Source organism: Balaenoptera acutorostrata, chromosome 20 (assembly GCF_949987535.1).
Source record: "Balaenoptera acutorostrata chromosome 20, mBalAcu1.1, whole genome shotgun sequence".
In the NCBI taxonomy this organism is placed as follows: Eukaryota; Metazoa; Chordata; class Mammalia; order Artiodactyla; family Balaenopteridae; genus Balaenoptera; species Balaenoptera acutorostrata.
The window spans coordinates 2,543,089-2,559,541 of NC_080083.1; the positions used below are offsets into that span (position 1 = coordinate 2,543,089).

The window sequence follows — 16,453 nt, forward strand, 5'->3', positions numbered from 1 at the left end:
TTTAATGTAGTCTATATGTATTGCTTAAAAGGTCACACACACAAATGTTCATAGTGTCTGGATCCATCAGACAGGTGACAATGTTAAGATTCCACTTAGAAAGCTGAGGTTGGTACTCTCTTTTTGTAATTCCCACATCTAATCTGTCACTTACACATTTCAATTCTACTTGAAATTCGGTAATTTGTCAAACCATCCCCCCGGTATTAGATCCTTAATATGTTCCCAAATTTTTCATCATTATGGATAATACTACAAGAAACCTCTTTATGCTTTTACTCTTGGGGAAACATTCATTTACTGGAAGAGTAGACAGCCATGGCCATTATCAAGACTGAAGCGATTTAGGAAAATATTATGGATATAATAAACTAAAAAGTAAAACACTCAAATATGCCTAAACTGTAATTATAACTCTGTAATCGTAAATATGTATATAAACAAAGACTGGAAGAGAATAAGATTATGGACCCTTTTAACTCTGATGTCTCATTTGCTAAACCTGAGAAAAGTGAAATGAAATTGTGGTGTTTTAATTACAAAATCAAACAGCCTAACCGAATAGGACCATACTCCAGCTCCCCCGCAGCACGCGGCCGACCAGCCCAGGTGTACCTTTGCCCACACGGTCTGCGCCCGGGCTGCCCTCAGCACACCCAGCATTTTCATGCCTTTGCTCAGAATAGAGTAAAATCTTCCTCAACTTCCGATAGCAACTCACAGTCTTTTACCACCTCCCCAGAACTACAATCTAGCTTCTTCCTTAAGACAGCTGGCCTCTCCAGAAGGGGGACCCCTTCTGGAGAGGCCTCCTTCTACACACGGAGGAAGAAGGAAGAATCTAAACCCTTCCTGCTCCCGACTGCCACTTCCAGACACTGCTCAACTGCGGTATTTAAAAACCTCCTTTTACAAATTTCAGAAAATCTACCTATGACACCTTTTTTCCTCTTTTGGTGTTACAGATTGACTCTCAAAGACTCCCAGGAGCACAGAGATGATTTTATCACATGGCTCATTATGCCATGTCGTTATTCTTCAGATTTCAAGATGCTTGTCAATGCCTTTTCTATCAACACGATATCCTACGTGTGAAATACTTTCAGGTCACTGCCATTCAGTCTCCCACAGGGAGTCACCACCGCCATCCTCAGTGGGCACTGCCCCCCCCCCGACCCTATAATCCGACAGTGTGCCCTGCAACCACCGCCACTCACATCCCTCCCAGACCACATCTCCACTGTCGCCGGTCCAGTCCTGCTTTTTGTCCTCATCACCATCTACAATCCCTTGACGCTAGGAAATTTTCACAGCCCACCAAGAACGGCATCCACTCTTCCACTCTGACCCCAGCTAAATCGTTTCCATACCATGATTCCCTCACTTACCTTACCTGACCTTCCCAGGTTCTCACCCTGGCTAACTGCCAGTTTCCTTTTCTCCTGAGTATGTATTATTGCTAGAGAAAACTAAGAAATCAGGAAGATTTTAATAGATACTTTCCAAGCATGACTAGCTCTGCTTTACAGCTGGGAATGTTTTATTCATCCGACTCCCTAGCACATCACAGTGATCCCAAGATCTGTCTGAAATGCTAATAACCTCACCCTGCCCCCCACAAATGTAGCATTCATCTGTCATTCTGAACCAACAAAATGACATACCAACAACTCTGCCCCCTGCCTAGCAAGTGGGCTGCGTAACCCAGAAAACGGTTTATAGCCCTAAGAAGTGATGGGGAGGTGTCAACTCAGCTGAAGACAAGGAAAGAGGTCTACTGTCCCTTAGACTTGAACAACACATATAACTGTATTCCCCGAATACTCTTCTGCTTCTAATGCTGACCCGGGTTTTGAAGTAAGCAAGCAATCCCCCATGTGCCCTGCTGCCTGAAACCATCCCACAGCTGACTGGCCCCCTCCTGCAGTGCTGGTGGCTGAGAGGCAAGGGCAGCACCTGTTTCGACCAGTCAAAGGGAAGAAGAGGGCAGGATCCCTCCAGAAACGCAGCCCCCAGTCCTACAGAGTGTGTGCAAATGAGCCAAAGAAACTGCTGGGGCTGCCAGACAGTCTGCAGAAGCGTGTGCACCTCCAGAGCAGAGCCCCACACTGAGCAGCAGCGAGTGCAGAGGGATGTGACGGAGGCCCGAGATTGCGGACAGCACTTAACCCGGGAGACAAGCATCAAGACCCACAGCAAGGATGGCCACGGACACTAAGAAAGGAAGGAACAAACTCTGGTTTTCACAAGAAGTGGCTGGTACTGCTTCTGTTTCAGGCAGATCTGTAAAGAAAAGTGCCAGCCCCCATGGTCTAGGATGGAGGTTACAGGCCACACACCTCAACCCTTTCCAGCGGGCTGGCTGGAGCGGAAGTCCATGGTTTCAAAAGGAGACTCTTCAAAGGACCCTAGAGACACAGGCGCTCCCATGAGCTTCTTGTCCGGGTTCCTCCCTCCTTAAGCCCAACGCTTGACAGTCAATTAAAAAAAAGTCTCATTCTGTTAGGGAGGTTCTCCCAACATGAAACATTCCTGCCAAACAATAAGCTATTCACTCTGAATGGCAGAGCACATTATAAAACAAAATAAAAATTCCAATGAAAAAAAGTGAAAGTTACATGTATTTCATGAAGATAAATGAAGAATAGGGTCAATTTCAGCAGGGTCCTCTATAGCAAGATCAAATGCTAGGGCTTCCCTGGTGGCACAGTGGTTAAGAATCCGCCTGCCAACGCAGGGGACACAGGTTCAAGCCCTGATCCGGGAATATCCCACATGCTGCGGAGCAACTAAGCCCGTGTGCCACAACTACTGAGCCTGCGCTCTAGAGCCCGCGAGCCACAACTAATGAGCCCGTGCACCACAACTACTAAAGCCCACGCGCCTAGAGCCCATGCTCCGCAGCAAGAGAAGCCCACACACCGCAACGAAGAGTAGCCCCCGCTCGCCGCAACTAGAGAAAGCCCACATGCAGCAACAAAGACCCAACGCAGCCAAAAATAAATAAATTAAATAAATAAATTTTAAAGAGAAATATATTTTTTAAAAAAAGAAAAAAGAAAAGATCAAATGCGAGCTTATGCTGAGATTTATTACTACTACATCTGACTGGGTGTCTAACACTCATATATATTTGTTAAAATGCTCAGGTCTTTAGAAAACAAATAAATAAAGGAATTCCCACTCAGCAGACAATGAAGTTGCCAAGAAGTGAAATGACCAAATTTAAGAACAAGGAGCTAGTTAAATAACAATGTACAAGAAACAGAAAAAATGAAGTACTTCAGCCACTGAGGTTTTTTTAAAGTACTTCAGGCAGTAAACAGAAAATATCTTATGCCAATCTTATCAAAGTATATTAATAACTAATGCCTTTAAAGCAATTGAATTGGAGACTACTTTCCTGAAGAGTGAAAGCTGTCGATCACCAAGAAGCATGTTTGGTTGAAGGCAACAAAAGCGGTAGCTGCTGCCCTTTACTTACTGGGCAGTCCGTACACTCTGGGTACTGCACACACAACTAGTCTCCTATAAACCCTGCAAGGTAAGAACCAGTGCACACAGATGTCACCAAGGGACACATCTAGAGTGTCACAGACACAAAGAAGCAGAGCATTTGGGGATCTAAAGCTCCTTCCATTATACCCAATTCTTTAATTGTCTAAATCACCCTTTCTAACTAGTGTATAGCTAATGGTTTAGTCAAAAACTCCTCCAACTTCAACAATTACTACATTTACATAAGTATACGCTTTCTGAACACCTCTGGGGAATAAAAACACACTGGCACAGTTAAAGGGGAAGATGTTGTCGGCATGAAGGGAGAGTACAAATTCTTGTAAGAGCCCTCGAAGATCTGGAAATGAAAAATGTGGTTTCTAAACAATGACTTGCTTTACTGCAGGTCACGAGCAGGTGCCACAGGAATCCCATCTGCACAGTGACAGACTTATTACACGGGAGTTTATGCTGGAAAGTGAGATGGAATTCTTACTTCTAACAAAAATGTTGCACACAGAATCAAGTTACTACTTGGCATGGTATTTACAATTCTAGATCCCAAACAGTAAAGCCGAAGAGGGGCTTTTGGTTTATAATTTTTGATAAGCATTCACTGCTTCAACTAAAATTGATAAAGAACCACACGCATTCTCGTCATGGGACGCCAATATGCTGGACTGTAACAATGGTTTGGGCAGTAGCTAACAGGATTTCTGAGAGAAGAGTTAAAACTTTTGCCAACAATAATCTCTGAACACAACTGTAACAAAAGTATGATTAACTCTCATTTCCCGATGATTCTAAGATTAAAACTCATTTTCTACGTAAATAATATGCAAGGTCCCCCTATGGCAACAGCAATGTTAAAAATCACACCTCACAGATGTGGAATCTCTCAGCCAACAGCACACTACATATTCATGTGCTGAATAAAAATTACTTCCTACAGGTAAGCAGTTGGGAGTGGGGGAGGGGAGAAGCAATCAAAGCCTGAAAGGATGGAGTGCACACATCAGAGGAATAAATCCGGAATAAATCTCTAATCGCTCAGGATGACCCGAGGTAATTCCTACTCATTCAAACTTGACTGCATAATAGAGCAGTAGAGTGATTTTCAAATTAGTCACATCTCTATACCTGCCAGGGTAAAAATACCCATTTAAAAATTTTTAACTTGTAACTAGATTCTTTTTTTTTTAAAAAGTCTTCTGGGGGAACTCCTTGGCAGTCCAGTGGTTAGGACTCCGAGCCTCCACTGCTGGGGGCCTGCGTTCGATCCTTGGTCAGGGAACTAAGATCCCACAAGCCACGTGGCATGGCAAAAAAAAAAAAAAAAGAAGTCTTTCTGAACATTTTTCTATATAGAAAATTCTCTATTTCCAACCGAGATCTTCTTCCTAAATTGCAGACTTCTGTATCTAACCTCCCACTCTACATCTCCATGTGGACAAAGTCTAACAGGTATTTAAAATCTAGTACATGCTTATTATCCCCCCAAATCTGCTCCTCCTTCCACCGTGCCCGTCACAGTCAACGGCAACTCCAGCAGCCAAGACAGCCTATCTCTGCTAACTGTCCTTGCATCCCCACAATCACTGCATCAGCAAAACCTACTGGCCTTACCTCCAAAAACATACCCAGAACCTGACCAGTTCTCGCCAGCTCCCACGAGAGCCTGGTCCAAGCCACTGAAATTACTAAAATAACCCCTAACTGGCCTCCCCTACATGAGAGTCTCAACAGAGCAGCCAGAAGGCTCCTGTCACAAATGAAACCTGAGGTGACTCTTCTGCTGAAAAGTCTAATGGCCTCCCCTCTCTTCTGGTATCAGCGCCCATCATTCAGTTCCACAGGAGACAGCAAACATGACCCAACACTACCTACCTCTGAAAAACTGTCCAGGTATTTTGACATAAGCAGCTAAGAAACAGAGGTAAGATTCTTTTGGTCTGAGATAGTAGTTTAAGTCCATCATTTAACTCCCTCCCCTCCCAAGTTCCCAATGAATCAACCAGAGAAATATAAAAGTAGAGGGAAAATCTTCAGGGTGGCAGGACTAGACTGTCAGAAAGCCTACCCAAAACGAAACTGAGCCTAGCCAGGGGCAAGCATTCCAAGGTTCAGGTCCAGGTGAGGGTACACTTGGACCACCTTGGCTCTGCACATGCGTCCTGAGATGTGGGAAGGGTGCTAGCACAGAGGACAAGTGGTGCAGAAGAAAACACCACCGTGGCTCGAACTGCACAGGGACACGTACGTCCCAGCAAGGAGTGAAATGCTGTCCCAGATAACTTTAGGATAGAAAGCCAATGTTTCAGAGTAACAGAGACACTCCCTGTCGCACAAAACTTCCTGATCTGTCATCACAAGCAACAGACTGCTAACCCGGCAAAGGTGAGGTATAATATAAATCAAATTATCCCCTGACTTTACCTGGGATTGAAAAAATTAAACAGTAATACATATAATTTCTAAAAATAAATGTTATAAATACTAGTTTGTAATTAGGAATAAAGCTATTGTTAAAAATTAGTAGCTGAGAGGACAGACAGCAGAAGCAAGAAAAACTACAATCCTGCAGCCTGTGGAACAAAAACCACATTCACAGAAAGACAGACAAGATGAAAAGGCAGAGGACTATGTACCAGATGAAGGAACAAGATAAAACCCCAGAAAAACAACTAAATGAAGTGGAGATAGGCAACCTTCCGGAAAAAGAATTCAGAATAATGATAGTGAAGATGATCCAGGACCTCGGAAAAAGAATGGAGGCAAAGATCGAGAAGATGGAAGAAATGTTTAACAAAGACCTAGAAGAATTAAAGAACAAACACCTAGAAGAATTAAAGAACAAACAAACAGAGATGAACAATACAATAACTGAAATGAAAACTACACTAGAAGGAATCAATAGCAGAATGACTGAGGCAGAAGAACGGATAAGTGACCTGGAAGACAGAATGGTGGAATTCACTGCCATGGAACAGAATAAAGAAAAAAGAATGAAAAGAAATGAAGACAGCCTAAGAGACCTTTGGGACAACATTAAACGCAACAACATTCACATTATAAGGGTCCCAGAAGGAGAAGAGAGAGGGAAAGGACCCGAGAAAATATTTGAAGAGATTATAATCGAAAACTTCTCTAACATGGGAAAGGAAATAGCCACCCAAGTCCAGGAAGTGCACAGAGTCCCAGGCAGGATAAACCCAAGGAGAAACACGTCGAGACACATAATAATCAAATTGACAAAAATTAAGGACAAAGAAAAATTATTGAAAGCAACAAGGGAAGAACGACAAATAACATATAAGGGAACTCCCATAAAGTTAACAGCTGATTTCTCAGCAGAAACTCTACAAACCAGAAGGGGGTGGCACGATATATTTAAGTGATGAAAGGGAAGAACCTACAACCAAGATTACTCTACCTGGCAAGGATCTCATTTAGATTTGATGGAGAAATCAAAAGCTTTACAGACAAGCAAAAGCTAAGAGAATTCAGCACCACCAAACCAGCTCTACAATAAATGCTAAAGGAACTTCTCTAAGTGGGAAACACAAGAGAAGAAAAGAACCTACAAAAACAGCTCATAACAATTAATAAAATGGTAATAGAAACATACACATCGATAACTACCTTAAACGTGAATGTATTAAATGCTCCAAACAAAAGATAGTCTTGCTGAATGGATAAAAAAACAAGACCCATATATATGCTGTCTACAAGAGACTCACTTCAGATCTAGGGACACATTCAGACTGAAAGTGAGGGGACAGAAAAAGATATTCCATGCAAATGGAAATCAAAAGAAAGCTGGAGTAGCAATACTCATATCAGATAAAATAGACTTTAAAATAAAGAATGTTACAAGAGACAAGGAAGGACACTACATAATGATCAAGGGATCAATCCAAGAGGAGATATAACAATTATAAATATATATGCACCCAACATAGGAGCACCTCAATACATAAGGCAACTGCTAACAGCTATAAAAGAGGAAATCGACAGTAACACTATAATAGTGGGGGACTTTAACACCTCACTTACACCAATGGACAGATCATCCAGACAGAAAAGGAAACACAAGCTTTAAATGACACAATAGACCAGACAGATTTAATTGATATTTATAGGACATTCCATCCAAAGACAGCAGATTACACTTTCTTCTCAAGTGCGCACGGAACATTCTCCAGGATAGATCACATCTTGGCTCACAAATCAAGCCTCAGTAAATTTAAGAAAACTGAAATCATATCAAGCATCTTTTCTGACCACAACGCTATGAGATTAGAAATCAATTACAGGGGAAAAAATGTAAAAAACACAAATACATGGAGGCTAAACAATACGTTACTAAATAACCAAGAGATCACTGAAGAAATCAAAGAGGAAATCAAAAAATACCTAGAGACAAATGACAATGAAAACACGACAATCCAAAACCTATGGGATGCAGGAAAAGCAGTTCTAAGAGGGAAGTTTATAGCAATACAAGCCTACCTCAAGAAACAAGAAAAATCTCAAATAAACAATCTAACCTTACACCTAAAGGAACTAGACAAAGAAGAACAAACAAAACCCAAAGTTAGCAGAAGGAAAGAAATCATAAAGATGAGAGCAGAAATAAATGAAATAGAAACAAAGAAAACAATAGCAAAGATCAATAAAACTAAAAGCTGGTTCTTTGAGAAGATAAACAAAATTGATAAACCATTAGCCAGATTCATCAAGAAAGAGAGGGAGAGGACTCAAATCAATAAAGTTAGAAATGAAAAAAGAGAAGTTACATCAGACACCGCAGAAATACAAAGCATCCTAAGAGACTACTACAAGCAACTCTATGCCAATAAAATGGACATCCTGGAAGAAATGGACAAATTCTTAGAAAGGTATAACCTTCCAAGACTGAACCAGGAAGAAATAGAAAATATGAACAGACCAATCACAAGTAAGGAAATTGAAACTGTGATTAAAAATCTTCCAACAAACAAAAGTCCAGGACCAGATGGCTTCACAGGTGAATTCTAACAAACATTTAGAGAAGAGCTAACACCCATCCTTCTCAAACTCTTCCAAAAAATTGCAGAGGAAGGAAAACTCCCAAACTCATTCTATGAGGCCACCATCACCCTGATACCAAAACCAGACAAAGACACTACAAAAACAGAAAATTACAGACCAATATCACTGATGAATATAGATGCAAAAATCCTCAACAAAATACTAGCAAACAGAATCCAAAAACACATTAAAAGGATCATACACCATGATCAAGTGGGATTTATCCCAGGGATGGCAAGGATTCTTCAATATACACAAATCAGTCAGTGTGATACACCATATTAACAAATTGAAGAATAAAAACCATATGGTCATCTCAATAGATGCAGAAAAAGCTTCAGACAAAATTCAACAGCCATTTAAGATAAAAACTCTCCAGAAAGTGGGCATAGAGGGAACCTACCTCAACATAATAAAGGCCATGTACGACAAACCCACAGCAAACATCATTCTCAATGGTGAAAAACTGAAAGCATTTCCTCTAAGATCAGGAACGAGACAAGGATGTCCACTCTCACCACTATTATTCAACATAGTTTTGGAAGTCCTAGCCATGGTAATCAGAGAAGAAAAAGAAATAAAAGGAATACAAATTGGAAAAGAAGAAGTAAAACTGTCACTGTTTGCAGGTGACATGATACTATACATAGAGAATCCTAAAGATGCCACCAGAAAACCACTAGAGCTAATCAATGAATTTGGTAAAGTTGCAGGATACAGAATTAATGCACAGAAATCTCTTGCATTCCTATACACTAATGATGAAAAATCTGAAAGAGGAATTAAGGAAACACTCCCATTTACCACTGCAACAAAAAGAATAAAATACCTAGGGATAAACCTACCTAAGGAGACAAAAGACCTGTATGCAGAAAACTGTAAGACACTGATAAAAGAAATTAAAGATGATACAAACAGATGGAGAGATATACCATGTTCTTGGATTGGAAGAATCAATTAAAAAAAAAATTAGTAGTTGAAACTTGCTTAAGATGCTGGTGGGGTCTACCATCTCTGGCTAATGGACCCTGACTCCACTTTGTCTGTGGGAAGTGGGGAGATGCCCTGGCTCCTCTGGCGCAACAGAGTTTCCCACATCACCACCAACGTCCAACCTGCCATTCAGTTAGTTGGTTAGCCCTTCCTGGAGCTCTGCAGCCAGTGCTCTGTCTCTGCAACACTGGCTGCTGCACCAGCAGGCCCCTCCCTCCCTTCTGATTCCCAGCAGCCCCGCCACCGTTCCTCGGCACCCTCTCGAAGCGAACCCTACAAACAAGGGGACGCCTGTGCTCTGCAGCGTGTCGCCCCGCACCCCGTGCCCCTCGCTCACTACGGTCTTAGTCCTGGCCCCTCACCCACCCACCGCAGCTCACTTGACCTCTAGCAGCGTTTTACACAGGTGACTCATGAAACACTCTATACTTTTTTTGACCAAGAAACACTGCTTCTGATGAGTGTGCCATCACATCTTGTCAGGTGGCACTGTTCTGGAGGGACAATGACCACGCATCATGAGAGAACCTGTATCTGGCGACCGGGGTGACCAGGGAAGGGAAGGCGGGGGACTGTGTGAGGGAACCAGAAGAGCGTTAGGAATGCTGAAGATGGCAGCAGCTGTCCACGCCCACACGTGCCACGCGTCCTGCAAGCGGTCTCAGGGTGTGGGGCGCACAGGAAGAACAGATGGGAGCTGTGACGGCGGCTGATCAGCTACTTGAAGGAAAAGAGTTTCTAAAGTACTGAACTACGACTGTGAAAACACATACTGCACTGCATTAAAAACAGTCTTTTGAGGTCAAGTGCTTTAACCCCAGAAATAAAGTTAACCTGAAACACAATCAGGTCCCAGGTATTTCAGTAAACAACCCTGTACTCTGGTCACCATGCTGTACTTCTCTTCTCTCCCTTACTCTACCTGTCCCCTCCGCAGACAAAAGGACTGGTAAAGGTGGTATATTAAATAGGGTGTCACAGTTCTCATATTTAATTACATTATTATTGTTAACTCTGACATGCACAATTTCGACAGCATGAAAATATAAAACTTCTCATTAATTTTGTTATACTAGAAACTTAAAATGCATTCAAAGTAGAAAATATAACACATTAAATATATATTCAAAATAATCAAAACATGCTCATAACATTCTAATTAATTTCATAGAAACGTCAATTCCTAAAGTACACTTTATTACATACAAGGCTCCTGTTACAAAATTTTTCATCTTCATATTTCCACCAACCCTGAAATTGTTTCATACAATAATGAAACATACCTGGTTTCTTCCTCTGCGTTTTCCATAGTTCCGTCTTACTAGGGCTTTATAATTCTCATTTTTCTTGGTTAAGTAGTAATATAAAACACAATCAGGAACACTCTACGAAAAAAAAATTATTTTTGAGGATCCAATGAAATAAAATTTTTTAAAAATATCAAGTAACACTTTCAAGGAAAATCTCTAGTGTTCTCAAAGTACAAAATGAGGAAAACCGGGCTTCCCTGGTGGCGCAGTGGTTGAGAATCTGCCTGCTAATGCAGGAGACACGGGTTCGAGCCCTGGTCTGGGAAGATCCCACATGCCACAGAGCAGCTGGGCCCGTGAGCCACAGCTGCTGAGCCTGCGCGTCTGGAGCCTGTGCCCCGCAACGGGAGGGGCCGCGATAGTGAAAGGCCCGCGCACCGCGATGAAGAGCGGTCCCCGCACCGCGATGAAGAGTGGCCCCCACTTGCCGCAACTAGAGAAAGCCCTCGCACGAACCGAAGACCCAGCACAGCCAAAAATAAATAAATAAATAAATAATAAATAAAATTAAAAAAAAAAAAAAATGAGGAAAACCACAAATGGCTAGCTTTTTAAGGCATATCTAGGCTGTAAAAATATATATATATAGTGTCTACTATCTTGATGGACAATTACAGCTGTCTTAATACAAATTATGTAAAAGATACCAAGAACTATCAGAAACATTCAAGCACTTTCTTCTTTCCGAGTAACTAAATTCTCTTTCTTCCTCTATATACGTAAATATTCAAAATGTCTCACTTTGCTCACAAACCCAACATCCAATCCACTGTGAAAAAATTTCAGGGAAAATCAGGACTCTGAAATTTTAATTAGAAGTTTAATGAGGTTCAAAAAACATTGTAACCTATGTGTTTTTAGGGAAATATAATATCAGGTCATTTTTGATTAACCATGAAAATTAGTCTGTGTTCTGTGCTTAGAATTGGTCATCATATAATTGTAAATATCACTATACTATTCACATGAGAATCTTTTCTGTATCAAGCCCTTTGCAAAAATTCTATTTAACTACTTCTGTGCACTAGGCACAAAAGCTTCAAAGCAGCAACCATCACAAACCTACAGACATTCTCAATGCAAACCATTTCTTACCTTCCTTTCCAAGTAAGATGCAATCAGTCCAAAGTTTTTTGGATGCTGGATAAACCTGAGTAAAAGAAAAAACACACACACATATTTTAACAACTTAAAAAGAGGGGGGAAAGCCCTTGGGAATAGAAATATAATGCAGACTAATTTCTAGCGACTCCTAAATGCTAATGTCCTCTTAAAGGGCACAGATTCCTGGGCACCATCCGCCAGGAACTGACTGGATTGGAATACAGTAGAGCACAGAAATCTGTAACTTTAAAATGCATCCCCGGGGTGAATTGGACACTGCCCAGGTTTGGGTACCACTCTTAAAATGACTCCACAACCCTGTTCTTACCTGGTACCTGCATTCCCACCCATAAACTTACAGGAAGGTCATATCAAATCTGTCTTTTCTGACTTCCACAGTACCCACTCAAATGCCAAAATGGGGTCAAGTTTTGGGGGAAACAGTTCAATTTACAAGTAAATGCCAATACTTTTCACTAACTTATGTAAGCTTCTATTAGAGAGTAATTTAAAATTTAAATTACTTGTCCTTAAAGATCTCCTTCTCATGGTCAGTCCAAACATTCATGAACTGCCTATCTTTATAAACCTTCATAGGGTCCTCCATAAGCCCATTCATATTAATGAACTTGACCCTTCTCTGTTCTGCATCAAACATCATAGGTGGGATCACAGAGAGCTGTCGCATTTGTTTCTCATTATTCTGAAAAAAAAGAAAAAAGAAAAAAAATGCAATTTACAGAGAATAAAACTTAAAGAGGGCCACAGACCAACTGTCTTAATAGACAATGAAACACCACGTATGTACTTTAATGACAACAGCAGTGGTACCATAACATCTAACATACAGTAATTATACACATTATCTAATAAATACTCATTGCATGAATAAGAGAGGCAGAGAGTACAGGTATTATTTTTTTATAATCCACTACTACAATTTGAGAAGAGTTCTTTCCTTAAAGGAAGCTGATACGTCAAATAATGAATCTTAGACCTAAAGGACAGGTCACTGAAGTAGTGATCTTATGAAGCACTTACTAACATTAATATTGCCTCATTTTAAAAAGTCTTAACATCATTTTAAAGAATAATAAAATAGAAAAATAAGCAGACAGGAACCAAAATCTTAAGGTCATTGATTTTAAATTAACTAAACTTACTTAAGTATTAAACACTTCTTGCTAATCTTACATAATCTTTCCATTGCAAATTTAAGACTATTATCCTTAGAATTTCAACTAAAACTTGGTTACAGTTACACAATTTATTTTTCCCACAGTTTAATTCAGTAAGTTTATAAGCACAAACTTCCATGAAAAAACTTTTACCAAAAAGTATAAGTACTGGGCTTCCCTGGTGGCGCAGTGGTTGGGAGTCCGCCTGCCAATGCAGGGGACACGGGTTCGAGCCCTGGTCTGGGAAGATCCCACATGCCGCGGAGCAACTGGGCCTGTGAGCCACAATTGCTGAGCCTGCGCGTCTGGAACCTGTGCTCCGCGGCGGGAGAGGCCGCGATAGTGAGAGGCCCGCGCACCGCGATGAAGAGTAGCCCCCGCTTGCCGCAACTGGAGAAAGCCCTCGCACAGAAACGAAGACCCAACACACCCAAAAATAAATAAAGAAATAAATTAAAAAAAAAAAAGATGCACAAATACATGATTCTATTTAGAATTAGATTGCTTCAGTTCACATCTTAAAAAAAAAAAAAAAAAAAAGTATAAGTACTGACCTCAATACAAGGCTAGGTTTTTTTCCTGAAACTCTTCTCCTAGAAGCGGACATTGCCTTAGAGTCAAGTCCTTACAAAGGTTCTAATTTTATGGGTACTCTCAATCAGTCTGAACACCAAAGTGTGGTTTGGGACAGACACATTAGCTTGAAATCACCTCACCTGATACTAGTTTTGGCTGTTTACAGATGCCCCCCTTATAGAATCAGTCAAAAAGTGAGCAAAGAAATTTAACACAGAGTTAGTCATCACTGCAGAGATTATGGCCACAAATTCTGAAATGTATAGCAATATAATAATTGTCTTCATTACTTAAGAGGACCATGATGTTCAAATAAGCATGCCTTTCAGAATTTAGAGATGAGGCTTTTTAAAAGCCATATTATAAAACCAAAACTAGCAAAACTCAATATATGGTTTTTGGACCGACCTTCAGAGATAGTTTGAAAACAGCTACGAAGATTCACTGTTAGGAACAGAAATTTACTCTTATTCAGAACCGATTTATTAATATCAGGTCAGATCTCAGCTGGCTAGAGATCACACTCTGGACACCCCCCCGAACCTCAGGTCCACCACCCGACATACAAACACCTGCAAAGTACACGCTCCTTTGCTCTTTTAGGAAGCGGCACCAGCAGCTCAGTCCTCTCACCTGCTCTTCCTTCTCACCCCACACTTGTCCTGTCCACTCTACCTTCTACAATCTCTCCACCAGGCCCTCCCTACCGGTTTCCACCACTGTCGCCCTGACTCAGCTCCTTATTTTTATCATAACAGCCTCCTCACCTCTTTCCAGGCCTCCCTGCTGCCAAAGCCGTCTTCGTAGAAATGGCAATATGATCACAGGGCGGCCTTGTTTAAAACCTTCGATGGTCGGCCACAAACTTTGGAACAATTCAAATGCCATAAGTGTTCCCTCAGTTATATACAAATAAACCCTTAGTTTATGGGGTATGAGGCTAAAATGCCTGAATAATTAATCAATTAACTTGAATTATATCAATTAACTGTCTTACCTCCTGTTCAGAGAGCCCATCAATAATTTCAGAAATCTCATGTTCACTCCTAGCAATGGTGGCTGAAAGACCAGCTCCCCTCTGCCCAACTCTAAATATGAGGGAGAAATTATAGATATATTTAAAGGCCTTTTATAAAGAAGACATATCAGTTAGATTACTTTCACATCGATTTCTTTTCTGAATGGGACTTTTTAATCAACTAGAAGTCAGAGGAGAAATCTAAAATGCTACTGAGAAACTACTTTTAAGCAATATGTTTAAGCCATTTATCTATAAAATTAGTAACAATTTAAATGCTAAGATTTCTTTTTAAAGGTTACATGTCTAAGTTCCAATGGCAGAACTGTTTATGGGAAACTTCTGGAAAACTACAGTTATTGGTGTCATTTTCATCTCAAATAGCAGTCTTTTGTCTGCCTTCCAGAGAACAGGACAGCCGACTTAGAAAAATACACAAAACATTTTAAAAGGGATGGGAAAAAAACACAATCATCATCCCTGACAGAAACTTAACTGTGATTAACAGGGCTTTCATGAGACAGTAGAGAAGAAAACTAAAGCTTCTACCTTTGCAAAAGTACTTGGTCTCTAAAAGTAAAAAGAAATCAGAAACTACATACCAATAACAAAGAATTTCTCAATTAGCAATCAATTTAAGAGTTTTGATCATGTTGGGAGGTAACGAAGAACTGTGAGACATTCAAGTCTATTCTTACTAACTCATTTCCAAAGGAATGAGCATTTTCAAGAACTGAAGAATTAATTTCAAAATATTCACTTAAATTTAGATTCAACAGCATGATTAAATATAAAAAATTAATATTAAATTCACTAAGGCATAAACATTGTTAGCTGATAATGAAGTTTTATATTCAAAATAAAAGTTCTTAGACTCAGAGACACAGAGAACAGACTTGTGGTTGCCAAGGGGTGGGGGAGGGATGGATTGGGAGTTTGGGATTAGCGGATGTAAACTATTATATATAGAATGGATAAACAAGGCCCTACAGTATAGTACAGGGAACTGTATTCAATATCCTGTGATAAACCATAGTGGAAAAGAATATTAAAAAGAATGTGTGTGTATATATATATATATATATATATATATATATATATATATAACTGAATCACTTTGCTATATAGCAGAAATTAACACAACACTGTAAATCAACTATACTTCCGTTAAAAAAAAAAGAGGAAAAACATAATAAAAGTTCTTTATGAACTTTCTTAATGATTAGATTCAGGTAACAATAAATATTGTGAAGGATCAAAAAAGTATGATTCAAAGGAAAACAGCATAGCCATTAAACATCAAACCACTTACCGCTGAAACCGTTCTTGCTGTTCTCTTTGTTTTCGAATTTCTGGAAACTGCTTTTCATAATACTCCCTTGTTTTGCTTTCTTTAGCTTTCCTCCGAGGATTATTTTCTATTCTGTCCACTTTTTTCTCCCATGCCTCCATGAGCTGATCATAACGTTGGCAGATTTTTTGCTCCTATTAAATACCCGTAGCAAATTAATAATTAAACTAAACTCTGTGATTCTGACAAACCTAATACTTTAAAGTAAAGGTTACTTCTTAAGGCTAAGTCAGAAGTACATGTGGCCTATGACTCAACTGTGAATGAAAAGCTGTCCTTGATCTGAAAGAAGAGAAAGAAAGGGAGCTGTTTTCTACGAAAGATCAACACATAGAGCCTATCGTGGCTGGAT

The 16,453-nt window shown here is 40.2% G+C and overlaps 1 protein-coding gene across 15 annotated transcripts in view; it reads right to left on the reverse strand.

Moving 5' to 3' along the window:
• NCOR1 (nuclear receptor corepressor 1) overlaps window positions 1-16,453 on the reverse strand; it is a 147,772-nt gene that overhangs the window by 66,933 nt on the left and 64,386 nt on the right. For all 15 annotated transcript variants that reach the window (XM_057535237.1, XM_057535226.1, XM_057535236.1 and 12 more), the window contains 5 exons: window positions 16,063-16,235; window positions 14,730-14,820; window positions 12,503-12,681; window positions 11,970-12,024; window positions 10,848-10,949 (listed from right to left, as the gene is read on the reverse strand). In XM_057535237.1, coding sequence (XP_057391220.1) covers window positions 10,848-10,949; window positions 11,970-12,024; window positions 12,503-12,681; window positions 14,730-14,820; window positions 16,063-16,235 — 600 coding nt within the window. The remainder of the gene's footprint in view (window positions 1-10,847; window positions 10,950-11,969; window positions 12,025-12,502; window positions 12,682-14,729; window positions 14,821-16,062; window positions 16,236-16,453) is intronic.